At 42.8% G+C, this 26,377-nt stretch overlaps 2 protein-coding genes across 4 annotated transcripts in view; one reads left to right on the forward strand and one right to left on the reverse strand.

Moving 5' to 3' along the window:
* Positions 1–9,386: 9,386 nt before the first annotated feature.
* On the forward strand, positions 9,387–19,516 carry pdp1 (pyruvate dehydrogenase phosphatase catalytic subunit 1). Of its 3 annotated transcripts, none has more exons than XM_015950461.3 (9): positions 9,387–9,511; positions 10,838–11,139; positions 11,222–11,389; positions 11,573–11,784; positions 11,980–12,061; positions 16,251–16,345; positions 16,429–16,597; positions 16,682–16,900; positions 18,258–19,516. In XM_015950461.3, exons 2-9 carry the CDS (start codon positions 10,882–10,884, stop codon positions 18,636–18,638), a joined length of 1,584 nt encoding a protein of 527 aa, XP_015805947.3. In that variant the 5' UTR covers positions 9,387–9,511; positions 10,838–10,881; the 3' UTR covers positions 18,639–19,516. The 3 variants fall into 3 exon arrangements, with proteins under 3 accessions (XP_015805947.3, XP_070407972.1, XP_015805948.3); XM_070551871.1 differs by lacking the exon at positions 9,387–9,511 and adding an exon at positions 9,545–9,797; XM_015950462.3 differs by lacking the exon at positions 9,387–9,511 and adding an exon at positions 9,808–10,505.
* A 1,419-nt stretch (positions 19,517–20,935) lies between these two features.
* The window catches only part of cdh17 (cadherin 17, LI cadherin (liver-intestine)), a 12,838-nt gene continuing 7,396 nt past the window's right edge, over positions 20,936–26,377 (reverse strand). Inside the window, exons 10-19 of the mRNA XM_054741179.2 lie at positions 26,360–26,377; positions 24,675–24,884; positions 24,516–24,592; positions 24,196–24,384; positions 22,730–22,974; positions 22,487–22,617; positions 22,188–22,406; positions 21,995–22,105; positions 21,772–21,888; positions 20,936–21,543 (exon numbers count right to left, since the gene is read on the reverse strand). The exon at positions 26,360–26,377 is cut by the window's right edge and continues 133 nt beyond it. Coding sequence (XP_054597154.2) covers positions 21,452–21,543; positions 21,772–21,888; positions 21,995–22,105; positions 22,188–22,406; positions 22,487–22,617; positions 22,730–22,974; positions 24,196–24,384; positions 24,516–24,592; positions 24,675–24,884; positions 26,360–26,377 — 1,409 coding nt within the window. The 3' untranslated portion in view covers positions 20,936–21,451. The remainder of the gene's footprint in view (positions 21,544–21,771; positions 21,889–21,994; positions 22,106–22,187; positions 22,407–22,486; positions 22,618–22,729; positions 22,975–24,195; positions 24,385–24,515; positions 24,593–24,674; positions 24,885–26,359) is intronic.

Below are 26,377 nucleotides of genomic sequence, written 5' to 3' on the forward strand. Positions count from 1 at the left end.
GAGTTGTTCAGCTCACGCATGGGGACCTCTTGCCCTCACATGCTGCTCTGACTCACGGTATGAATGAAAACACACAATGAAAGGAGCAGCTGTACACACGCAGCTTCACACATTTATGGGAGCAGATACACAAAAGCTCACCCAGATTGTCAACCTTTAACATTTTATTCTAAAATCTCGTCTCATCGTTCCCATGATGCAATGCGGTATTTGTGCGCAAAAGGCTAACAGAAACAGATCACATTTTAGCCATATATATTCTACCAACAGTGACCAACAACCACTCAGTGTTCAGAAGAAACAAGGCTGAGTCTCACAGCAACATAAACTCTGCGACTCGCATCACAAATTTAGAGAAAATAATAAAAAACCGACCTCGGATCTGCTTTTCAGCTAACAATGGAGCTACTTCCTGCTTCTCTGCAGGCTCCGCTGCTGCCACCTGCTGGTGAGTAGTCGCAACAGTCCTGGAAGCTTCTTAAAGGAATTTAAATCTGCAAGAAAGTGAAACAGAGAAGCCTTCAAAATCATTTCTGCTCATTTTAAATATCTAGTGAGAGGCAAATACGAAAATATCTCCATAAAAGTCAAACAAAAAGATCATCTTTAACTTTTCTACAGACTGTTGAAACAACTCCGGGGACCTCTAGTGGAGACAAAACAAACTACAGAAGTTAAAAACAACAACAATGGTTACTGTGCTGCTGTACAACTACTGAAGATGCAAGAATGTGTTGTGAGCACTGATGAAATTATTTGATAATTAAAAGTGAAAAGAAAATATAATGAACTGATAAAAGATCGTTCACTAGTTGACTTTACACCAACATTTTTAAAACGGTGTACTCGATTTTACAAAAGATTTAACCCTTTTGTGTACTGCTCCCTATTTGATTGACCAAGGAAATCCCATCTTTAGTTGGAAACTTTTTCAGAAATGCTTTTGGCTTCAATTCAAACTGGAGTATTTCAGAATCTGCTGATCTTCTGGGATTGTCAAGCACAACCATCTCTAAGGTTTACAGAGAATGGTCCAAAAAAGGGAAAACATCCAGCGAGTGATAATGCCTTGTTGATGCCAGATGTCAGAGGAGACTGGTTCAACACTAACTCGAATAACTACCAAGTACCAACCACCAGAAGAGCATCTCTGAGTGCACAACACGTCGAACCTTGAAGCAGATGGGCTACAGCAGCAGAAGACCACACCGTGTGCCACCCCTGTCACCTAAGAACAACAAACTGAGGCTACAATTCACACAAGCTCACCACATTTGGACATTTGATTGGAAAAACATTGCCTGGTCTGAGGAGTCTCGATTTCTGCTGCAACAGTCGGTTGGTAGGGTCAGGATTTGGTGTCAACAACATGAAAGCATGGATCCATCTTGCCTTGTATCAATGGTTCAGGCTGGTAGCAGCGGTGTAATGGTGTGGGGGACATTTTCTTGCCACACTTTGGGCCCCCTAGTTGATCATTGCAATGCCACAGCCTACTCAAGTATTGTTGCCGACCATGTCTAACCCTTTAAGACCACAGTGTCTTCTGATGGCTACTTCCAGCAGGGTAATGCACCATGTCCGATGGCCATGTCATAACGCTCAAATCGTCTCAGGACTGGTTTCTTGAACATGACAATGAGTTCACTGAACTCAAATGACCTCCACAGTCACCAGACTTCAATCCAACAGAGCACCTTTGGGATGTGGCGGAATGGCAGATTTGCATGACAAATCTGCAGCAAATGCGTGATGCTATCATGTCAATATGGACCAAAATCTCTTGAGGAATATTTCCTGTACCTTGTTGACTTTATGCCATTAGGGATTAGGGCAGTTCTGAAGGCAAATGGGGGTTTAAGGTACTATAGGTGTACCCAATAAAGTGGCCAGTGAGTGAGTGAGTATAAGAATCATAAAGAGTCTATTTAAATTTTGTTGTTTTATTTCATCTTATGATGGCCTGAAAGGCCCCGCTCCAAAATAAAATATATGTGGAATTTTTTTAAAACCAAACTGCAGATACAATTTTAATTTCATTTGAGACAAGAATAACAGAATCCGCACACTTCAATCTGCGATTATGATGTTTTTATTCTTCAAGCTTTCGGTCCCAAGATTGTGTCACAATTCCTGATGAAGGTCTTGGGAACGAAATCTTTGAGTACAAAGTGGCCCTTCAAAAAACGCTTTTTTACTGCTTTACACTACAGTGTATTATTGTACTATGCAACATTAGCTGTATGATGTACGCAACTCCCACCGACCAGCTCCTGATGCTGTAGAAAGCCATAAATAAAAATAAACATTTAGTTTTACAAAAACGTCCTTAACTTTGGGGCCGGCCAAGGTCTGTAACCCTATTTAAACTTACTTATTTTCGTTAAGTCGTTCCGAAGTTAAAAAGGAACGTAACATATTTTAGAGTCTAAAATAGTTCCGACTCAGTCTGACGTTTGTTGGAGGCGGAGGAACACCAAAATAATTACTGAATTGCTTCTTGGACATCTGTCTTTCTTCCCCCACAAAATCTTAGGTGCGCAAATGCGTGCTGCAGCTTTGCTTTTTAGGTGCGCATTGTTTATTTTGACAGCGCCTGCGCACCTGCGGACCACTTGTGTCCCCTACCTGCGCAAGGCCTCGCCTGCTCACGCGAGGCGCCACGAGCAAACTTGCGTTGGTTTTCTCTCTTCGTTAAAATAATCTTGAAAAGCGACGACTGAAAAAGAAAACGGCAACACTACAGTAAGCGTACCAACATGAAAAGCCAAGTATAATGTTGACATAAACTTACTAATGTCGCGGTCGTCTAACGGAGTCTGGAGCGTCGATGTGTGTCGACATCGAAATGAGCGTGGCTGTCTTATGCGCATGCGTCAACTTAATTTGTTTTTCTCCCAAACGGATGACGAGATTTCATTTCAAGATGGTGAAAAACCATCAGTGTAATAAAATTTGATAAAATAAACGTCACACTACTCATTCGAGTCACTTTCATGACTAAACTTACTCATAGCGGCCATGCCAACTGTCGTAGCGTGAGACACACGTGTACTTTTATTTATTTATTTGTTTGTTTGTTTTATTTGAGTAATAGAAATTTACAATGCCTCAGAGAGGATAGTAGCATCATGAACATGTGTACAAAGGCGATCAACAACAATACATATATGTTGATCGACTTGTTTCTTTCTCGCACTCCTTCCTACGTTCTATTGTTCGTGTGTTGAGTTGGCATCCGGTTTCTCCTACGTGTGTTTTATTTCAGAGTGTGCATGGGATTTCGTAAACGACACCACATTTAAGTCCAGCTTCAACAACAGAAAGAATAAACAACCAAGGCAAAGAACCAGAAACCCAGAAAGACAAGAACCAAAACCAGTGATAACCCTACCATGCATCAGAGGCATAACAGAAAAAAATAAGAGCAACAATGAAAAAACACAACATAAACAAACCAACAAAACCATACACAACAGTTAGAAACAGACTAGTGCACCCAAAAGACAAGATACCAGCTGGACTTAAATGTGGAGTCATTTATGAAATCCCGCGCAAACTCTGCAATAAAACATACGTAGGAGAAACCGGACGCCGACTCAACACACGAACAATAGAACGTAGGAAGGAGTGTGAGAAACAAACAAGTCGAAAACACACAAGAGTAGCAAAAGAAGAAGCAGAAAGCACAATAAAGAAGTCAGCCATAACAGATCACTGCACAAGAGAAAACTATATAATGGACTGGGACAGCACACGGATCGTAAACACCGAACAACAAAAATACAAAAGATGGATTAAAGAAGCTGTCGAGATAAGGAGATGTGGATGTGGGACCATGAACAGAGACGATGGGGTTTACATGTTGGGCCGCGCATGGGACTGCACCGTCGGAGAGGGGAGAGCGGGCAGCAGAGGGAACTAGAAATGGAATTAGAAACAAAACACAGCAAGAGCACACCAAAGATCCATGCTTTAAGTGTTCACCTTTTTTAATCTGCTCAAATCTTTCAGTTTTGTTTTTACTTTATGTACACAGTGTTCATTGATGGGTGGAAAAATATTACTATTTTACCGAAAAACTGCAACGTTAAAATGTGAACAAAAGTGACGTGATCTTAGTTGCTAAAGCCACTTTAAATGGCAATAAAAATTCCCCTTAAGATTTTAATCTTCAACGTTTGCTGAAACAATTACAATTTCTGTTTGTTTTATATCATAGAATAGAATAGAATGCCTTTACTGTCACTATACAGGTGTAAAGTGAGGTACAGAGCATCTCCTACTCAGTGTAAAACAAACATACTTGGGGGGGGGGTACAGTTCTGCAGCGCTATGTTCATATGGACAGTAATGTTATGTATATACAATTACTGCACGTGGAATTTGGTATCAATAGATAGTGGTGGTCAACGGAGGAAGTGGGAAGTGGGGGGCTGTGTTATCGGTGCATGTGTGAGTTCAGGGTGGTTATTGCTTTGGGGAAGAAACTGTTTTTGAGTCTGTGGGTTTTTGTATTAATGCACCTGTAGCGCTTCCCTGAGGAAAGCAGTCTGAACATGTCGAAGCCAGGGTGGGAGCTGTCCTTGATGATGTTTGCTGCCCTAATGAGGCAGCGGGAGGAATAAATGTCCATCATGGAGGGGAGAGGACAGCCGATGATCTTAAATCATCATAAATGTATATAAAGATAATATTGACTATTGTGTAATTATTCATAGATCCATTTTTTATCTTAGAATTTTTTTTTTCAAATATTAAATGTACTAAAATATGCATGCTTTTGTCTTCAGTGTGACTTGTGTCTGATGGAGGAATGTTTGTATTAAAATGCTTTCATAGATTCATCCAAAACATCAAAACTGAAAGTGATTGAAAACTATAGTTTTAGAATTGTAATCAGAGAGAGAATAGCAAAATATTAACAGTATCAAGCTAAGCACGTTAAAACGCATTCCCCAAAGCAATCTAAACATTACTGGTCTCAATTTTTTGGGCACTAGTGGCAGTTTTTCACACTGCAAGGAAGCAGGAAACCTCGGGAGAGAGGAGGCAGAAATGCGGCTAAAGATATGGGGCTGGAATTCAAACCCTGGATCAACTTTGTCCACCAGCAGACGGATAAACCAGCAAAGACCAGCAAGGAAGCTGGTAGCAAGGAAGCCATGCTGGTCTTTGCTGATTTATCCGTTGAGGGGTTGTTTGGTAAAAAACGGAGATAAAACAGTCTTGTTCACAGAACCTGCAAAGAGGTGCGTCTCATTCCGCCATCTTCTGCGGAAAAGCAACACACACACACACACACACACACACACACATATATATATACATATATATATAAACATATACACAAGGATGTAATATTCACTTTAGAAGTGGGGGGGACAGGGGGGGGGGTCTTTACAGTATGCTCCAATGGGAAACAGGCTTCAACACAAACGGTCGTTTTCCGCTTGGTCCTAGAGCTCAACCAGTGTTAATTTAATATAGCGTAATGTTGTTTTTGGATGGTAAAAAGTGCAGGGGTCAAAATTTGACTTTGGAAAATGTGGGGGGGACATGTCCCCCCTGTCCCCCCCAAAAATTACGTCCATGCATATACATATATATACATATATATATATATATATATATATATATATATATATATATATATATATATATACGTATATATATATATGTATATACATATATATATATACGTATATATATATATATATACATATATATATATATATATATATATATATATATATATGTATATACATATATATATATGTATATATATATATACATATATATATATTTATCGTACACCTGCATCGTGCATGGATCAGTTTATGAGAGAAATTTCTGTAATACTGGAAAAACACAAAGAAAAGACAACTTTATTTTGTGGTGATTTTAATATTGATTTATTGAAGGCAAATGATCACAATAAGACATCTGAATTTACTGATACAATGTTTAGTTTTGGGTTCTATCCGTTGATTCTAAAGCCCAGCAGAATAAAGATGGGTAGCGCCACTTTGATTGACAACATTTTCTTTAATAAGATAGATGGTAAGATACACAGTGGACTGTTAGTCACGGATGTAAGTGATCACTTGCCTGTCTTTTCAGTGCTTGAAATGAATAATCAATTTAATATTCGAGAGGAAAAGATTGATTACATTGGTAGAATAAAAACACCAGAACACATTGCAGCTTTTAAAAGAGAATTAGAAAATTATGACTGGAAAAAGGTTTATGTGGAAGACACTAATGATGCATATAATGCATTTCTAGACATATTTTTGTCAATCTATGACAGCCATTGTCCAATGAAAAAGTTTTCTGAAAATCTCAAAAAGAAAAAACCATGGATGACAAAAGGTCTGGAAAGAGCATGCAAAAGGAAAAATAAGTTATATAAGATTTTTTTGACAAATAGAACTAAGGAAAATGAAGACAAATATAAGAAATATAGAAACAGATTAACAACTATTTTGCGATATGAAAAGAAAAGTTATTATGAAAAGCTGCTTCAAAAATCTAAAAATAATATAAAGGCTACCTGGAGTGTACTTAATAAGATAATAAAAAATCAGAATAATATATGTTTTCCAACATGTATTGTAAAAGAAGGTAATGTAGCGATTAAGAATATTGAGAGTATAGTCAACGAATTTAATGATTACTTTGTTAATGTAGGTCCCAATTTGGCAAAAGAGATTTCTGTACCAGGAAGACATGATGACAAATTTTTAAATTTTACTTCTTATAAATGCAACTCAATGTTTCTTGGAGGAGTCTGTGAGAGTGATATTATAGATGTGGTGAGTAAATTTAAGAGTAAAAACTCCATGGATTGTGACGGCCTTGATATGTCATTAGTTAAAGAAGTTCTTCATAGTATCCTTCAACCGTTAACTTATATTTGTAACAAATCATTTCAAACAGGAATTTTTCCAGATAAAATGAAAATTGCCAAAGTGATCCCGATATATAAAAATGGAGATAAACACGTTGTGTCAAATTATAGACCAGTATCTTTGCTGCCTACATTTTCAAAGATTCTTGAAAAACTATTTGAAAACAGACTAAATTCTTTTCTTGAAAAATATGATTTATTGAATGACCATCAGTTTGGGTTCAGAAGAAATCGATCAACATCTCTAGCAGTAATGGAATTTATTGAAAATATTGCAACAATTGTGGATAAAAAACAGATTGGAATAGGTTTGTTCATTGATTTACGCAAAGCCTTCGATACGATAGATCATTCTTTACTGTTACAGAAATGTGAAAGATTTGGTTTAAGAGGTGTTGTACAACTTTGGTTAAAAAGTTACTTGGAAAGAAGGTTCCAATATGTGAGTATTAATAATATGAAATCTAAACTTAGACAAGTAACTTGTGGAGTTCCGCAAGGATCGGTGTTGGGACCAAAGCTATTTTTACTTTATATAAATGATATTTGTACAGCTAGTGATATTTTAAAATATGTGATGTTTGCTGATGATACAAACTTATTTTGTTCTGGAGATAACATAAAGGAATTACTGACAACAGTGGAAATAGAATTGATGAAGTTAAATAGATGGTTTGTATTTAATAAACTATCACTGAATGAAAGTAAAACAAAATTTATGTTGTTTGGAGTTATTAAGAATAATATTGAAGTAAAATTAAATCTAAATAATGTTGAAATTGAACGAGTAAATGAGACTAAATTTTTAGGAGTAATAATTGATGATAAACTTTGTTGGAAGTCTCACATAGATCATGTGAAACGGAAATTATCTAAGTCTATTTCTATTCTTTATAAAACAAGAGATTTATTGCACAAGAGCTGCCTTTATTTATTGTACACTTCCCTTTGCTTGCCTTATATAAGTTATTGTGTGGAAATTTGGGGGAAAACATACAAAACATATCTGGATTCAATTTTTAAATTGCAAAAAAGAGCTATTAGAATAATAAATAAAGCTGGATATAGGGAGTCCACAAACCAATTTTTCGTAGGATCAGCTATGTTAAAATTTAAGGACATTATATATCTTAAAACTTTAGAAATGATGTATAGAGTGGTGAAAAAGAATGTTCCAATTTGTATTTTAAGTATGTTTAAATTCAGAGATGGACCATATGATTTGAGGGGGTCTTATATGTTTGAAATACCTAAAGTGAGAACTAATGCGAAGTATAGATGTGTGTCGGTTTTGGGAGTGAAGTTATGGAATGGACTTAATGATGAACTGAAGATGTGTTATTCTTTGTCGTTTTTCAAGAAAATTTTAAAAAATTGCATCTTCCAAAGTTATAGAAACTTAATTTGATGTCCAACCTTGTGTTGATTTGATTTTTTGATTTATCATTGTTTTTTCTTTAAATGTTATGCACCTTAGCTATCAGCCTTGGTTAAGGATTTGATTATGTCTGTGGGAGTTAAGGATAGGCTAATTATAAGCCACTAGGCTTCAACCTATTCCTTTTTTCGGTTGCTTGATTACTTTTATGTAAAATTGATAAATTGTTGTTGTTGACCGAATAAAAATATCTATCTATCTATCTATCTATCTATCTATCTATCTATCTATCTATCTATCTATCTATCTATCTATCTATCTATCTATCTATCTATCTATCTATCATCTATCTATCTATCTATCTATCTATCTATCTATCTATCTATCTATCTATCTATCTATCTATCTATCTATCTATCTATCTATCTATCTATCTATCTATCTATCTATCTATCTATCTATATATGTATGTATGTATGTATGTATGTATATATATGTTTGCATTTATATGTATATGTATACATACATATATATGTATGTATATATATGTATGTATATATGTATGTTTATATATTTATATACATATATACATACATATATATATGTATATATATATATATATGTATATATATATATATATATGTATATATGTATGTATATATATACATGTATATATATATGTACGTATATGTATGTATATATATGTATGTATATATATATATATATATATATATATATATATATATATATATATGTATGTATGTATGTATATATATGTTTGCATTTATATGTATGTATGTATACATACATATATATATATATATATGTATATATATATATATATATATATATATGTATGTATATATGTATATATATATATATATATATATATATATATATATATATATATGTATATATGTATATATATATATATGTATGTATGTATGTATATATATGTTTGCATTTATATGTATGTATACATACATATATATATGTATGTTTATATATGTATGTGTATATGTATGTTTATATATTTATATACATATATATACCACACGCCCTTTAAATGCCGTGTTGCGCGCGCATGAGCCCGGATTGACGTCAGTACGTAAATCAGCGCTCAGCGAATCGGTGTCGTTTGTAGTGAGGCGCTCTGGAGTCCCGGAGGAATCGGCTTCATGCCATGAACTTAAATAACTTCTGCACATTAGTCGGTTGAGGTGAGCGCAGATGTTTTTCTGTTGTTTTGCTTTTGCCGCCTAAATGTTTGCGTGAAGGGTCCTGTGGAGGGAGAGGAGTCGGTGTGTTTAGTGAGCGGACCAGTTAGACGGTAGTTGGGTGGAACGTGCACACACGAACAGCTAGCTACAACCAAGTTAGCATGAATTTGACATCTTTGTCTTTTATGACTGAGGCAGTTAGAAAGGTGCTCTATAGCTCTCATTTCATCTTAGTGGCATTCTGTTCCACCGCTTAATAGCACTGACACTGCTCTAACGCCCGCAGGTAGGAGTTTGCACCTGAAATGTCAACAAGCTAACACTTTACAGACGGTAGTTTGGTCGTGTTTTCGTTTAGCTGTGAGTCACACAGTCAGACTTTGGGGAAGATTTTAACTGGATCTTTATTCTTTGAGGGATCGGTATTTGGGACAAAGTGCCGTTAAAATCGTTTGAGTTTCCCGGATTTAAGCATAAGCTGCAGCTATTTTCCTTCTGCGGTGTGCCAGAGAGCCTATGTTGGAGACTGCGGATTAAATTAGGAAACTGAAGCAGGTTAAATGAAGGGACACGGTCAGATTCATGTTCAGTTGGGCAGTCATAACCCAAATGTCAGGGAGGAAATGCTGCCAAAGCTATTTATAACACGCTGTACAGCCCTGCTGACTGTGGAGCTGCTGCAGCTCACATTCAGTTTTTGGTTTTAGAGCCAAAGATTTGACCTAAAAGCTGCCTTTACTGTTATACATCCAAGTCTCTTCTTAAGCCCTACCAAAGGTTCAGCTGCAAAAACAAGTCTGAAGTTCACACTCGTGCAGATCGAACGGGATATTTCTGCATCACGGGCACCCAAGTCAACAAACGAATCAGTAAATGTCACTAGAAACATCTTTTTCATTTGTTCACTCTGCTTCCTGGACCCAGCTCCTCCCATCTGATACCTGACGTCATCTTCCAGACTGACCTTGGTCTGGAAGTGTTCAACATTATTCATGTAAATGTTTCCTTTTATCTGTCTTCTCACCTTTAAATGCCCTCGACTCCGTTTGACTTCAATAGAAGCAGTTAATCGGCAACCTGTTCCATCTAAGTGACTCACATCAGGAATTCTGTTAGACAAACGGAAGACGCTGGTATCTAAACTTGTACTTATTGCAGTTTTTGGTTGACCTAGCTGATCTCTAACCCTGTATTCTTGCAGAAGCATATCAGTTGATCTCCGCTTGTTTGCTCAGTGTTTGTTTGATGGCTCGTACAGAGAATACTCTGTTCTCTGTGGATTTCCAGTTACAGCTCCCAGATTGTTAAAATGTCCTCCTTACACAGGTGTGTGTACTCGTTGGTGGCGTGGTGTATGAGCGCGGTCAGCCATGCCCGTTACATCTCGGCTCCTCAGGGGTTTGCCCCGAGCCAAGGTCTTTGCCTCCAGTCTGTTACCATGCCAACATCACCAATCCCAGTTTGGTCCCGTCGTTTCCATCGCTCCTGCAGCAGGACGGCCACCAACCCACGTGTGGCCGACGCACCAGTCAAGAAAAACCTACCAGACGTCCTCGGGGCTCCACAGCTACATCCTCACACCCCCACAGGTCAACTCCATCCTGAAGGCCAACGAGTACAGCTTCAAGGTTTGTGGAGCCATGCACCAGAAAGAAAATTCACCAGTTCAATGTTGGCTTTCATCTCCACTGTTTTTCGCTCTGGTTCCAGGTGCCGGAGTTTGATGGGAAAAACGTGTCGTCGGTGATGGGGTTTGAAAGCAATCAGCTTCCAGCCAACGCTCCCATCGAAGATCGACGGAGCGCAGCTACGTGCTTGCAGACACGAGGAATGCTGCTGGGTGTGTTCGATGGACACGCTGGCTGTGCCTGTGCTCAGGTGAACGTGCATAACCACATGTGGCTTAGATCCTTTAGGCATTAATCACACCGCCTTACAGCGCTCTTCACCTCTCCAACACATTTATTCAGACTTTTTAGGTTAGATGAGTATTTTTGGATGTTGATTATTTAAGCTTCAGCCTACTTTGTTGCAGTGAAACTAATGTGCCTCCTCCACCAGGCGCTGAGTGAGAGGTTATTTTACTACATAGCAGTCTCCCTGCTTCCCCACGACACCCTGTGTGAGCTGGAGGCTGCAGTGGAGGGCGGCCGGGCCCTCAGTCCCATCCTGCAGTGGCACAAACACCCCAACGACTACTTCAGCCGGGAGGCCCAGAGACTCTACTTCAACAGCCTGCGAACGTACTGGCAGGAGTTAATCGACCTGACCAGGTAAGCAACACGTAACAGAGACTAGTTCAGCAACAACACACATTTTTACAACATTCTCTATAGAAAAACCTGCTAATTGACTTCATGATCAAAGGTGTCTACATGTGAGTTTTGCCTTTTGCCCGTGGCTGAGGAGCAAAATACCACCCCCTCTATTGTTGGTGTTTGTTGACCTCCTGGCTCCTCTCTCTCCAGCCCAGGCGAGGTTCCGGACACACGCGAGGCCTTAATGAATGCCTTCAAGAGGCTGGACAATGACATTTCTCTGGAAGCTCAGGTGAGATCGGCGTATGGAGCCATGTTGGCTGGAAAAGGATCTAAACTGAGACTTATCATTAACTCATTCGCTGCCAGCGTTTCTCACCGATTTTACTGTTTTTTTTTAAGAGTCACAGAACGTTGCGCGCTAGCATGATGTCGATGCCAAAACAACCAAAACAAAGAAGAGACTCACCTCTTACATCAGGAAGAAGCCGCGTGTTTCGAGCGTTATCCGTTCTTTCATAATCCGTTGTCGAATTGTGATCGGCAGACGCTTTTCCGGTTTGCGCCTCACCTTTTTTTTTACAGGAACGGCCCAAAACGATCCAACACATGGATGTGTTGCTTCCTGATCATGTGATCTGTGACGTATGCGGATGAAGATCGGCTTCAGGGCTGAGATGTTTGTTCTCTCAGCGCGGGGGCTCGTTCCGATGCTCAAACAGTAAAAAAAATGCAAATGACGACTTTAGTCGTCAATGGCAGTGAATGAGTTAAAGAGGTCTTTCACTGAGAAACCATTTTTTACGTCACTGAGTGTTTCACGCAGGCTGAACATGAAGATAGTCTCCTACACCTATCTCCTGCATTAGCTTCTGATAGAAAACAGACGGCGAAACTCTGGGATTAGGAAATCCTGACAGATCTACGTCACCCTGTCACTAACATTCATGGACTCACCCATCTGGACTCACGGCGGGGAAGGCTGTTGTTGGTTTAGCTTCCAGGAAACAGCAGAGAACGTCTCAGCTAGTAGAAGCTAACCGTTAGCATTAGCTACCCCACCACACAGCTGAACTCCTCCAGGCTTGTGTTATTAGTGGAGATAAAAATCAACGTTGCAGAGCAAACAGAGTCAGTGGTAGAGCCGTGTTGCTGTTAGCCAATCAGAGAAGAGATGTCCACTTATGAGGAAGTAAGACTCCAGATCTTGCCGTCTGAAGCTTCTGTAATGATAGATGTTAATCACATTTAATTAAGGACCATAAGACATTAAAAATTCATATCTAGTATGAATTCCATCTTGTGGACACTGGGTTATTTAAATTAGAAGATTGGATCTTTTTATTGCAGGGACTTTAAAATTACACTTTGCATTAACTGAGAGACAAGAGAAGAGAGAGAGACTTTCAAACGTTTAAGGAAATTTATTACTAAATAATTTTAAACAGTTTAACAAGACTAACTCTCTAATGATGGATGTTCTGTTGGAATGAAGTGTGAGGTGAATGGTGTGTGTGAATGATGTCAGATTCAGAACCTTCGCATCCGGAGAAACAAAGTCTGAGTGGGAGATGATGTTTTGCTCCTAACTGATCAGAGTTTGAGACTCGTAGTCATAAACACATGAGACGCCATTTGTGTCTCATCCACATACCCTCAGTGAGACCTCCGTACAGATCCGGATGCCAGGTCCACGACCCTCCTCTGGTACTGGAGCCGATGGTACAGCGTCGACAGCACGACAAACCAGTCTTTGGATAGTCTCCAGGTAAAGAGCGACAGGTGGTTCACAGCGTCAAAAAGGGACCCTCCTTGGGTCAGCGAGTTAAGCTTTTATTCTGAAAGGTACCGTTGCTTGGTTGGTAACAACGACAGATTTTTCCCAACTTGATGCTTCTCAGCTTAAAAGAGGAGTTCGGATGGCCGGTCCAATACTTCGCTTAGGTGAACTCTGTGAGATCTTGAGAGCTGAACTTAAGATGGTGTTGGAACTGTTTTATTAATCTGGATGTTTTTGATTCTGGACGAATCAAAGCTGACAGATTTATAAACACCACAGAGACTCGCCACGCTTCAGACTAGGAAGGTTCTGATTGGATCAGCAACAGCAATGTGTCATGTGATTATTTACCTTAGTGTGTCAGTGTGTCTAGTGGACTAAAATAAGTCATTTACTTATTAAAAAAATATTAATCATAATATTGTATTATTGACTAACAGTTGTTTTGATTAGCTTTATTGAAAATAGAGTTCTTTGATTTAATAAAAGAAAAGAGTCTTCATCTTCTGTCTTCATTGCTGGAAAGTAAACAATTTAGAAGCGAATGCATGACCTTGAGGCTGTTTCATGCACTCTGGCGCTGTGTCAGAGGAACTGTGGTTAGAGGATAAATAACCTTGGAGGAATAGCTCCTTCATCACGTTACACTACTTTCTACTCTGGCTGATTTCTCTGTGCCGAAACAGGCGCACCAGAGCTCTTTTTCCCCAGAGTAGGATTTAAAAGGCATTCGTTCCCACTAGAGACCACTGCAGATGTGATAAACATGCAAGTTTAACTCTCTGGGGTCCACGGACGCATTTCCGCGTCTTTTGAACCGGTCTGATTTGGGACGTTGTAGCAGCAAGACTCCGCCTCCCTGAGTTTTGGTTTCAATTCAGCTTTAAAAGGAGATTATAAACTACACCCCAGTTTTTAAATTTCTTTAATAGGTAACGTAAAAGCAAAGTTATACTAAACTACAAAACGACCTATTTTTAGACAATCTGATAACTTGTGTAAACATCAGTTTAGTAATCCGTGAGAGGGAACGTGCTTGTGAACATAAAAACATGAGATGCTGTTGCTGTTGGTGGAAGTCTCACATATTCAGCTGATAAAAAGCATCATTATGTAGCTGAGAGAGAGAGGAAGGCTGCACGAGTAAAGAGATGTGCGCAAAAAGGAGCCGCTTGGCGGGAAAGGAGTGATGCGAACGGAGTAACAACAAACAATTAGACAGATGTTGACGGTAAACTTCATATTTTGGAGCGATCTGGACAGATTTATTGTCTCTGCAGTTTAGTAGGCTTTTATTAGGCTTATATAAAGGATGATGAGAAGGATAAACGTCCACCAGGAAGTTCAGATAGTACGGCTGTTTTTTGGACTAGAAGCAGAGGACGTGGACGGAGACTCGCAGTCGGAGTCTGAGGCAAACAGCGAGGATGTTGATGACGATGTGGCAGATCCATCCTTCCTCCTAGAAGAGTTGGGTCATGATGAGGTGGAGGATGAAGGCAGAGATGCAGCTCCTCGGAGATCCATCAAGAGGAGTGGGCGGCACCCCGCAGCTGTCAGATCTCGGCGTGAGGCAGAGCCACTCCCCACTCCAAAATGCATGTTCATTATTGCCAAATTAATAAAATAAGTATAAATTCAGATAGTCCAGGTTGTCCTGAAAAAAATGATACCTCATAAGGCAAAATTTATTGTTTTTATTAGAAAATACAAAAGAAAAACCAAAATGAGTCAAAAACGGTGATTTACACCCTGGACCCCAGAGGGCTTATAATTTTTTTTTTTTGTTATTTGCTATATTTATTCATATTTTTTATAAATGTACAGTCTAGATTACCATTCTAAATTATAAAAAACATTTGTCATAAATGTTTGTTGGTTTCACAGTAAAATCAACAACTTTTTCCAATTCGAATTTTATGTTTTTGAGTGATTTAAGGTCTAATATGCAACCCCTTTATGTCCAAATATAAAAAATAGGTATAAATTCATAAAGTCCAGGTTGTGCTGAAAAGATCGATACCACATAAGGCAGTGCTTATGGCTTTTATTTTGGAAATACAAAGGAAAACTCTAAATGAGTCAAAAACGGCAAATTACACCCTGGACCCCAGAGGGTTAAAGAGCAAGTCACTCCCTACCAGAGTCTTACTCCACCTACACTTCCTGATAGAAAAAGGAGGCGTCACCTTGCTGACCCAAATGGAGTTCTGCAGCAGCGACTGACAGCACCCCCGCCCTGCACATTGAGCTGCTAGCACACACACACCTCGCTCGAACAGAGAAAAAGCAGCATGCCTGTTAGTCTGGAGGGATTCCCCACATCCTTCACCAGAGGAAAGAAGAGGCGAGTGGCTCTGAGCGGTTTTCTTTATCAGCCCGTGAGTTACTGAGGCATCCAGTGCTGAGTCCGCTGGAGGCGTGGCCGTAACGCGGCTGCAGTGCAGCCACGTCACATGGTACAGCTTAGCCAATGGCGATGGCTGATTCAAATTCAAGTGTAGTGCGGTCTTTTAACCTGAAGAGGGCGCTGCAGTGACGCCAAAATAGTGGTTTCACACATCTACAGCACACTCGTTTACACACTTATCAGCAAAAAAGGTGATTTAGGCGTGACTCGCGTTAAACAGCATCCGCCCTTAGAGCTTCTGCCCCTCCAGTGATGCTGATTTCTCGTGCTTTGTGTTCTTTTTCGTTGCAGGTTGGAGATGCGAGTGCTTTTCTGCATTACTGGGTTCTGAGAGTTGCCTTTTCTGGAGCGACGGCCTGCGTGGCTCACATAGATGGATCAGACCTGTACGCAGCATAAGTGTACCCCTTCACAAGTCCGTTAAAGACCAGGTCTCCTGTAAAAACTCGGTGTCTGTCTGTTCCTGAAGCTTTATAGCTAACGCGGGAGACGCTCGGGCCGTGTTGGGCGTTCAGGAGGAGGACGGTTCCTTCAGCGCTCTCACCCTCTCCAACGACCACAACGCCCAAAACGATGGCGAGGTTTCTCGGATTCGAAGTGAGCACCCTTCATCAGAGAGGAAGACCGTCATTCGTCAGGTAAAGGAAATGAATTTACCCGCTCCGCTCGCTTGTGACTAAATCATTACTGAGCCTTCCTCCTCTCCCCGTTTCCCGGATCAGGACCGGCTGCTCGGCTTGCTCATGCCGTTTCGCGCGTTCGGCGACGTGAAGTTCAAGTGGAGCATCGAGCTGCAGAAGCGAGTTCTGGAGTCCGGACCCGATCAGCTGCATGAAAACGAGCACACAAAGTTCATCCCTCCCAACTACCACACCCCCCCCTATCTGACCGCGGAGCCCGAGATCACACACCACCAGCTGAGACCGCAGGACCGCTTCCTGGTGAGAGAGGCCGCCATGCTTCATCTGTTCACGTCAGGGTGACTCGACCTGTTTACGGTTTTGCTTTTCCTCTCAAAAGCGGTCAAACACGAGTCTGACGGCGCGGATGAAGGAGGGAGTTTAAATTCCTAAAAGGTTTGTTTTAGCGGCCCTGCTGAGGGATTCGGTGCTTCGTGGCGTGGAGGAGGAGACTCCTGGTTGATGCTGAAATTTGGTCCCCTATTCAGAAAAAATTCCAAGTCAATCTAACTGTTTGTACACAGAAAACGGGACTAGAAAAAAGACCTGAAATGGGACTCGTTTCATCTTTGGTTCAGGGGTGGGCATTCCCGGTCTTCGAGGCTGTTATCCAGCTTGTTTTAGTCGTTTCCCTGCTCTAACACCCCTGGTTCAGACGTTGAATCAGCAGCTCATCAGGCGCAGCAGAAACGGGGTATCTGCGGGTCCTTAAAAAGTCTTAAATTTGCTTTTCCAAATTTAAGGCCTTAAAAATCCTTAAAAATGACAAATAATTCTTAAATACAGTTTCCAGAGGTCTTAAATTACCAAAGACCCAATAAACTAGATTATTTTATTTCTATAAAATTTTCATGAATTTCTAGTTAGTCTTCAGCATTTTTTGTGTACGATGTTGCCGTAAGCGGAACCGTACACATTCAGTTGGTTGTGAAAGGGGGCTGTTTTTAGATGAGCACATTAGCTGGTTAAGCTAGCGGGAGCTTGCGCCATGGGGAAGTGCAAGTTTAATGGTAACCGGATGGTTAATCCCAAGTTCGCGACGTGGTTAGCACCGGTTCCAGGCAATAGCTGGAAATTATAGCTTAAATTTAATTAAAAAAAATAGCTTAAATTTGGTCAAAGTGGCCTTAAAAAAGGTCTTAAAAAGTCTTAAATTTGGCTCCCTTAAACCTGCAGATACCCTGAGAAACCTGTCAATCACCTGCTGGTTAAAACCAGGAGTGTTGGAGTCGGAACACAACTAAAACATGCTGGATAGTGGCTCTCCAGGACCGGGGTTCAGGTTTTCAGCTCTTTAGGAGTCGCCTCTCTCGCCCTCGTCGCCTTCGTCTGAGTCTCAGCGGCAGAATTCCCAGCCTAGAAATATAATCTGACCAGTGTGCCATGGGTCGACCCGGCCCAAGCACCGTCTGCTGGGTGGTACCCTAACCAAGCTGGTTGTTCTCCGTGTTGGAGGAGGAGCAGCGGCTCTTCTCTGATGCTCTGGGTTCATTATTGAATTAAAATTTAGATTTATTAGAATATTTTCCTAAAAGCTTTTTGGAAAGAAGGTGACGGCTTTTCCAAAACGGATGAGTTTGTTGGCTGTGTTGTGACTGTCGCCCTCGTCTGTCGCCAGGTGATCGGCTCTGACGGCCTCTGGGAGACCCTCCACCGGCAGGAAGTGATTCGTGTCGTTGGGGAGTATCTGACGGGGGTTCACCAGCGCCAGCCGCTCAAAGTGGGCGGCTACAGGGTCACTCTGGGACAGATGCAGGGGCTGCTGGAGGAGCGGAAGGCTCGCGTGTCTTCGGCCTTCGAGGATCAGAATGCCGCCACCCATCTGATGCGCCACGCCGTGGGGAACAACGAGTTCGGCACGGTGGACCACGAGAGGCTGTCAAAGATGCTGTCGCTGCCCGAGGAGCTAGCTCGCATGTACCGCGATGACATCACCATCATCATCACACAGTTCAATCCTCACGTGATTGGAGCACAGAGGCAGGAAGGACAGCCGTGAGCTCCTCGGGATCCAATCACAGCTTTTGTCTCCATGCGGTCCAGCTGGAGATGCACACCCAAACATCTGTCCAGCTGTTTTAAGACTATGTAAGAGAACTTGTATATTTATGAAGCGGCAAAAACAAAAAATCATTTTTGTGATTTTTTTTTGTTTTTGTTTGTTTTTATGCATCATTCTAATTTATTTACGTTGCTGGGCTTGTTCAGCAGCTGTTTACACACACACCCATGTGTGTGTGTGTGTGTTACTGACATTTCTGCCTAAAAGGTGTGAAGGCTCGAGTCTGAGTGAAGGTGAGGATTAACCTGAAGTCAGACCGGCTCGTTACAGAAGCACTTTTTCACTTGTTTGCGTCTCAGACACACTTTCCAGTCTGAAGGGATTGTTTCCACCACTTCTGTTCCTGACTCCTCTTCTCGCTGTGCTTCGCTTCGATCCGTAATTATCTAATTAAATCCTCTAGGATGATGATTGGGATCCTGTGTGACACTAACTGAGAGCTTCTAGAAACATTTCTGAAACACAAAACACATCAGAGACGGGAACGGCGCGGAGCAGCGGTTGTTTTTCCAGCTCTGTGGCGGCTTCGTGTCGCTGACGAGTCACGAGGACTTCAACAACGGGATTCCTCTCTGGAGAGAGTTTTCAGAGCATCAAACTCCATCCCATCACAGCTCGTCGTCCGTATGGTGATCCGTTAGTTTTATCGTTTCTCAGCCGAGGGAAACCCGACCCTTTTCCTCCGGACGCTCGACGGCCGTTCATAAATCACTGGATTAGCCGTTAAAACCACCGAATATTTATTCCGCTTGAGCAATAACACCTTCACTGTGGGGAGGGGTGTGATTTGTATGATGAATAAAATGTTGAACACAGCTCTGTGTGTGTGTGTGTGTGTGTGTGTGTGTGTGTGTGTGTGTGTGTGTGTGTGTGTGTGTGTGTGTGTGTGTGTGTGTGTGTGTGTGTGTGTGTGTGTGTGTGTGTGTGTGTGTGTGTGTGTGTGTGTGTGTGTGTGTGTGTGTGTGTGTGTGTGTGTCACGTGTCTACAGGTGAATCATAAAGGCAGCATTAGGATTTTTCTAATGGCCCAACTGGCCTGAAGGGGCGCCAGTTTTTATATGCAAAATTTCATGAAAGACAAGAAATTAATGCACTTGTAAAACGTACCGTTTCATGCTTATTTATAGTGGTGTGCAGCACCTGAGTTTATAAAAACATTCACTACAAAATAAGTTAAGGTTTTTGTGTTTAAAATTAATCCAATAAAATGAAAAAATCTTCTAAAAATGTGTGAAGTGAGCTTGTTAAACCCAAGAGGAGATGAATTTGATGTGATTCATGAACATATCAGGCTGTGTGACGTTAGAGCATCATTCGTCACGCAGGCGCAGCTTGTAGAAGGATTGGTGATGTTTATGCTCACGCATCTCCGGACGTGGAGCAAAAACCGTCCCCTCACCCAGGGCTGGACTGGGACAAAAACTGAGCCCGGGCATTTTGACTGGAGACCAGCCCATCACCTGTTTTTTGTGGAAAAGACATTAAGCCTTACGCTGTTTCTGACACACACCAACGTACACTTTCTTGTTGGTAATATTTATGTATCAATCTAATAAACGTAAACCTACACCGTCCGTCCTGTCCTGGTATTCTAAAAAGTACTTAGTAGAAAGGAAAAAAGACCACTTGGGCCTCACCCCAGCGAGACATTCTTTGGTGATTTTTGTTTTCTACGGCGGTTCGTGTCATGAGCTGGCGCTTTAGGAATGAACTGAACTGAGTGTGTTTTGTGATGTTCTCTAAAACTGAGGTGGTCATCCATCACGGTTACTCGTCTTTCCTCCTTCCTCCGGTACCTCTGCTCATCCTCGTGTGTGTTGTTGTGGAAAGTGTTGCTTGGACACACACCCTTCAGACACAAACCACGAGGAGCCTCCGCGCTGAGGAGGTCGCCACGAGGCTCAGGCAAACGCCGGCTCTGTGTGGCCTCGGGAGGCTGCAGCAGGCTGGTCAGTGACTCATCTAAACGTGACAAGTTCATGGCTGTACATGTGCCCCCCCAACACACCAACTCTCACTGTGCTTTCCAGTGTGTCGAGGCGTCTTTGTGCAGCACAAAAGGCCACAATCATGCCACTTTCCTTCAGCACAAACGGCTCGCCTGCCGCCGTCAGAGGGATGAGTCAGAGCGTGACTCGCGCCGTGGCCTCCACGGATGCAACAACTGCTCTCTAAGCAAAAACTAACCAGAGAAATAAAAATATACCATAAAACGACACAAGCTAAAACCAAAGTGATTCTCAGGTTTGTTTTTTATTGAGAGCTTCACCAAAACAGGAGTTGCTGCTCATCGTGGTGAACATCAGCAGCAGGCATCAACAGGCTCTGAGATGGAAAACTGCTCGTCTGAGAATGTCATTTTAATAAATTAACAACAAGCCGTGTGGGTGCTTGACCGGTGAGATATTTTACACAACAGCCGCTAATTAAAATCAGCCGTTTGAGAGAGTAAACTAAAGTGAAAGCTTCGGTTTGTGAGGTCTCACTGGATCTCTGGGGACTGGAGGGTGAAAAAAGGACTTTCTAAACATTTAATCTTACATATTAATGTATATAATTTAATGCCGTCGAGTCAAACCGCTCAGACGGGAAAAAAGGCACCATAAAAACGTCCAGACGGTAAAAACTGGAGCAGAGACACGTTTGAGGCTTAGATCCACACCGCCGTGCAACAGCGGCTCTGCGGCGTGTGAAACACGCAGAGAACTCTTTGCAACATTTCTGCATATAAATAAAAAAACGTTGTGTTTTTACATGATGGCGTTCCGCTCCTCTTCCTCGTTCAGACCTTTCTTCTTGCTCTTCTTAGATGAGCGTTTGATCGCGACAACGGCGACGATAACTGCAAAAATAGTAACAAAACAATACTGAGTCGTGTGATTTAAGCCAGTGGCGCTCCTAAGGAGTGGCAGGGGAGGCCCATGGCCACTTCACTGCCCCCCCCCAGCAAAGAGCACCCCCAAACCGTTCAATACAATAACTCACATCCATTTTCAGACTAACTTCTTTACTCAAAACACAAATGGTAAAGCCAATAAATAAAGGTCCGTAGACTTTTTGTCGGACTTACTGCAGACTCCCAGAACGCCTGCCAGGATCCCGATGATGGTTCCGAGTCCAGGTTTGAATCCCTGTCCTTGTGGTGGGATGTAGCAGTGGCCCAGCTCCGTGCAGTTGCAGACTTTCACTAACGAACAGGATGAAGGAGAGAGACGCAAATAAACTCTTTACAAACTTTATAACACAACAACAACTAGAGTCCTGCGTCTAATCCCCGACATAACTCGACTCACCTTCAAATAACTGCGTTACTCCTAAGCCTGCACTGTCCAAAATGTCGATGTAGAGAGGGATAGTCGCTTCTTTGATTGGCTTCTTCTTCAGACGAACTTCAGCTGTTGTTCCTGCGAGACCCAAGAGGAGAGAACATAAATCAGAGCGTCTACTTCATCCTCGGCGTGTGTGAGACGCTCTGCGGCGGGATACCGTCGATGGCGCGCAGCTCCCAGTTAGGAGATTTCTTGACGAAGGCGAACGTAAAAGGCTGTGAGAAAGGGACGCTGTCCCCGTCCTGGGCCTTGATGACGATAGGTTTGATGTCCTGCATGCAGATGAAGGTCTGCGTCTCGATCAGCTTGGGGACGTTGTCGTTGACGTCCAGCAACCGCACGTGGACAACGCGCTCAGAGGACTTCTCTGGGTTGTCTTCAGAGAGGAGTCAACATTATTAACCACTGCACACATTTACTCCGGTTGCATATTAGAAGCGGATCTTCTCGTCTCACCCGTCTCGAAGGCGATGACGGTGAGTTCAAACGTCTCCAGCTTTTCTCTGTCCAGGTTCTCTTTGGTTCGGATCTCTCCGGTGGCCGCATCCAGCTCCAGCCAGCCCTGCGAGTCGCCGTCCATCTTAAAACTGCACAAAAACACACAATCATCACAACTCCACCATGACCAGCCTTTAGGTGCTCACGTGCTGACATTCCCAAAGCCTCTGAAGCCCTCCTGAGCCGCTGCCGCCTTCTCACCTGATCTCTTTCCCTTCGGGGTCCTTGGCCTCCACCTTGAACACAACTGATCCCTTCGTGATGTCTTCTGCTACGGTCACATCCAGGATGTCCAGGCTGAACTCGGGAGCCTCGTCCACATCAGTGACACACACGGACAGGACGGCGGTGGACTCGCCGCCGTACTCCAGGCCTTTCATCAGAGGCTCTGGGTTACGAGCGTCGATCTGGAGGTCGTAGGTGTGAGAGGACTCGAAGTCCAGAGGCTGTTCAAAGAGGGGAGACGTGTTTGAGACACTGATATTTTATTATTTATTTTATATCTAGTGAGGGAAAGCTGGAGCGTGAGATCGATAGGTGGACTGGTGCTGCATCTGCAGTGATGCGGGCGTTGTACCGATCTGTCGTGGTGAAGAGAGAGCTGAGTCAGACGGCGAAGCTCTCGATTTACCGGTGGATCTACGTTCCTACCCTCACCTACGGTCATGAGCTTTGGGTAGTGACCGAAAGAACGAGATCACGGATACAAGCGGCCAAAATGAGTTTTCTCCGAAGAGTGTCTGGGCTCTCCCTTAGAGATAGGCTGAGAAGCTCGGTCATCCGGGAGGGGCTCGGAGTAGACCCGCTGCTCCTCCACATCGAGAGGAGCCAGTTGAGGTGGCTCGGGCATCTGGTCAGGATGCCTCCTGGACGCCTCCCTGGTGAGGTTTTGTGGGCACGTCCAACCGGGAGGAGACCTAAAGGTAGACCCAGGACATGGTGGAGGGACTATGTCTCTCACCTGGCCAGGGAACGCCTTGGGATTCCCCCGGAGGAGCTGGTCCAAGTGGCTGAGGAGAGGGAAGTCTGGGCCTCTCACCTTAAGCTTGGTTTATGCTTGACGCATTCACTTTCCGCGCGGTGACGCGGCTCGCGGATGGAACGCGCTTCACAACTCGCAGCGTTTATGGTTCATGCGGCTCGTCTCTGCGGTGAGCCAATATTCTCCCAAACTGTAGGGGGCAGCATGGAGCTCTACGGCATGCATCCAACACTACACCATAGTAGAAGTAGAAATTACTGTTTACAACATGGCATTCCAGCATTTTTAACAACGTTCTCATCTTTTCCGACAGTGCGAGCTATTTCTCTCCAAGAATTATTAACAACATGTTGATCACGGTGATCTCTGAGAGCTGAATCATACAAATGTCTGTATTTACCAACCTCTGCCATACTAGTTCTTGCTGGTCCGCCATGTTTCTCCGCGTCCGACCGTCCGCGTGGTTAGAAATTTTCCGAGGTGCGCGTTGCGGAAATTCTGGACCGTGCGGAGGCGCGATGGAGGGGCGTGGTTGTTAAAATGACGCAACTTTTCCGCGCGGAGCCGTGCGGTTCTCGCGGACGCGTCAAACATAAACCACCCTTAAGGCTGCTGCTCCCGCGACCCGACTCCGGATTAGCGGATGAAAATGGATGGATGAATGGATGGAACAAAACTTTTGTACCTTTGCTACGACCAGATGACCAACGCCATTGCCGTCGGTTTCCACCTTAAACACGTCGCCATCGTTGCCTGCGGAGATGTGGAATTCGATCAACGAGCTGACGCTGTCGGGGTCGTCAGCGTCCGTCGCTTTGAGGGTCAGAACCGTGGAACCCACAGGGGAGTCCTCTGTCAGAGTGTGGTTACCGTACTAAACACACACACACACACACACACACACACACACACACACACACACACACACACACACACACACACACACACACGAGTTAAAACATCATCCAAAAGTCTCCAACACCCACAGCGGTGTCTTTTACTCACGTTGTTCTTCTCAAACAGAGGCATCTCGTTGTTGACGTCGATCACCTTGACGACCACTTTACACACCGTGCTGAAACCTGTAAATCAGTCATTCTCAACGAGTTCTTGCTTCTGGTAAAAGAGATGTGCTCCCACCTCGTGTGTGTGTGCGTGCGTTACCCGAATCGCTAACTCTGACGCTGAACGTGTACACCTGCTGCTCTTTTCTTCTCAGGAAACGGAGGGACTGAATCCTCCCAGAAGCTTCGTCGATGACGAAGCTGCTGGAGGCGGTGGACGCTGTTTGAGGCTCGAAGGCGAACGTCAGCTGAGAATTCATAGTTCCTTCTTGATCATCATCACGGGCCAACAGCTGCCCCACCAGGCTGCCTGGAAACAAGAATGGATTCTTAAAGAGCAAGTCACCCCCAAATCACCAGTTTTTTTCCTGATGAAATATATAAATGTGTGTCTTAAGGCTGGTTTATGCTTGACGCGTCCGCGAGGTCCGCACGGCTCCGCGCGGAAAAGTTGCGTCATTTTAACAACCACGCCCCTCCACCGCGCCTCCGCACGGCCCAGAATTTCCGCACCGCGCACCTCGGAAAATTTCTAACCACGCGGACGGTCGGACGCGGAAAAACATGGCGGACCGGCAAGAACTAGTATGGCAGAGGTTGGTAAATACAGACATTTGTATGATTCAGCCCTCAGAGATCACCGTGATCAACATGTTGTTAATAATTCTTGGAGAGAAATAGCTCGCACTGTCGGAAAAGACAAGGACGCTGTTAAAAATGCTGGAATGCCATGTTGTAAACAGTAATTTCTACTTCTACTATGGTGTAGTGTTGGATGCATGCCGTAGAGCTCCATGCTGCCCCCTACAGTTTGGGAGAATATTGGCTCACCGCAGAGACGAGCCGCACGAACCATAAACGCTGCGAGTTGTGAAGCGCGTTCCATCCGCGAGCCGCATCGCCAAGCGGAAAGTGAACGCGTCAAGCATAAACCAAGCTTTAGTGCTGCAGACACGTGTCATCAGTAGTTTTGCACTTTAGTGCATTTTAGTTAAAATTTAAATGTTCTGCCTAAAACTGTCAGTGTTGTGCCGTTGTCAGGTACAAACTCTGCACTGCATTTGAATTTAAATCTGCCATCGCTATTGGCTAAGAGGTACCCTAGAACATTAGCTGGTACCATATGATGTCACAATGTCGTTGTGAGCCTGTACGTGTGTGTATTTGTTAGCGGCTCCGCCCTCTCGGTCTGCTAGGCAACAGCATTTGTTGCATTTTTCAAACAGGAAGTGGGAGTGGAGTAAGAATCTGGTAGGGGGTGACTTGCTCTTTAAAGTCGACTGTCTTTATTGATGTAAAGCACGCTGCCTTTGTGCCTTTGTGCTGCACAAATAAAGCTGTCTCGTCTAATAAAGTCCGTTTTTAACATTTCCTACGGGTTTTGAACCCGAACGCGTTTAACTATATCAGTTCAAGGCTCGTATTATGATGATTCATCGGTTCATAAGAATATTTTAAATGTTTATATTTGTCCTCAAAGTTTAACAAATAATAAACAAAACAAAACATTCCGGTCATTTAATCTTTATTACTTACGCAGGACTCAGAACAGGAAAGACTTGCTTCTGAATTTAAGGCTCAGGCGAACCACTGATTTTTATTTCTGTCACTGGTGGAGAATGCTTCGTAAAATTGGCCGATGTCGTTTATTTTTGCTACAAAAGTACGCGTAAACGATATGATGCACATAAACGTACTTTTTATCTATTAACCACATGTGACGTTTCTGGTCCCACTGCAGAATAAAACACCGAGCGTGTGTCCCACCACACCTTTAGATCTTACCTACAGGCTCATCCTCCT

Source organism: Nothobranchius furzeri, chromosome 5 (assembly GCF_043380555.1).
Source record: "Nothobranchius furzeri strain GRZ-AD chromosome 5, NfurGRZ-RIMD1, whole genome shotgun sequence".
Taxonomy (NCBI): domain Eukaryota; kingdom Metazoa; phylum Chordata; class Actinopteri; order Cyprinodontiformes; family Nothobranchiidae; genus Nothobranchius; species Nothobranchius furzeri.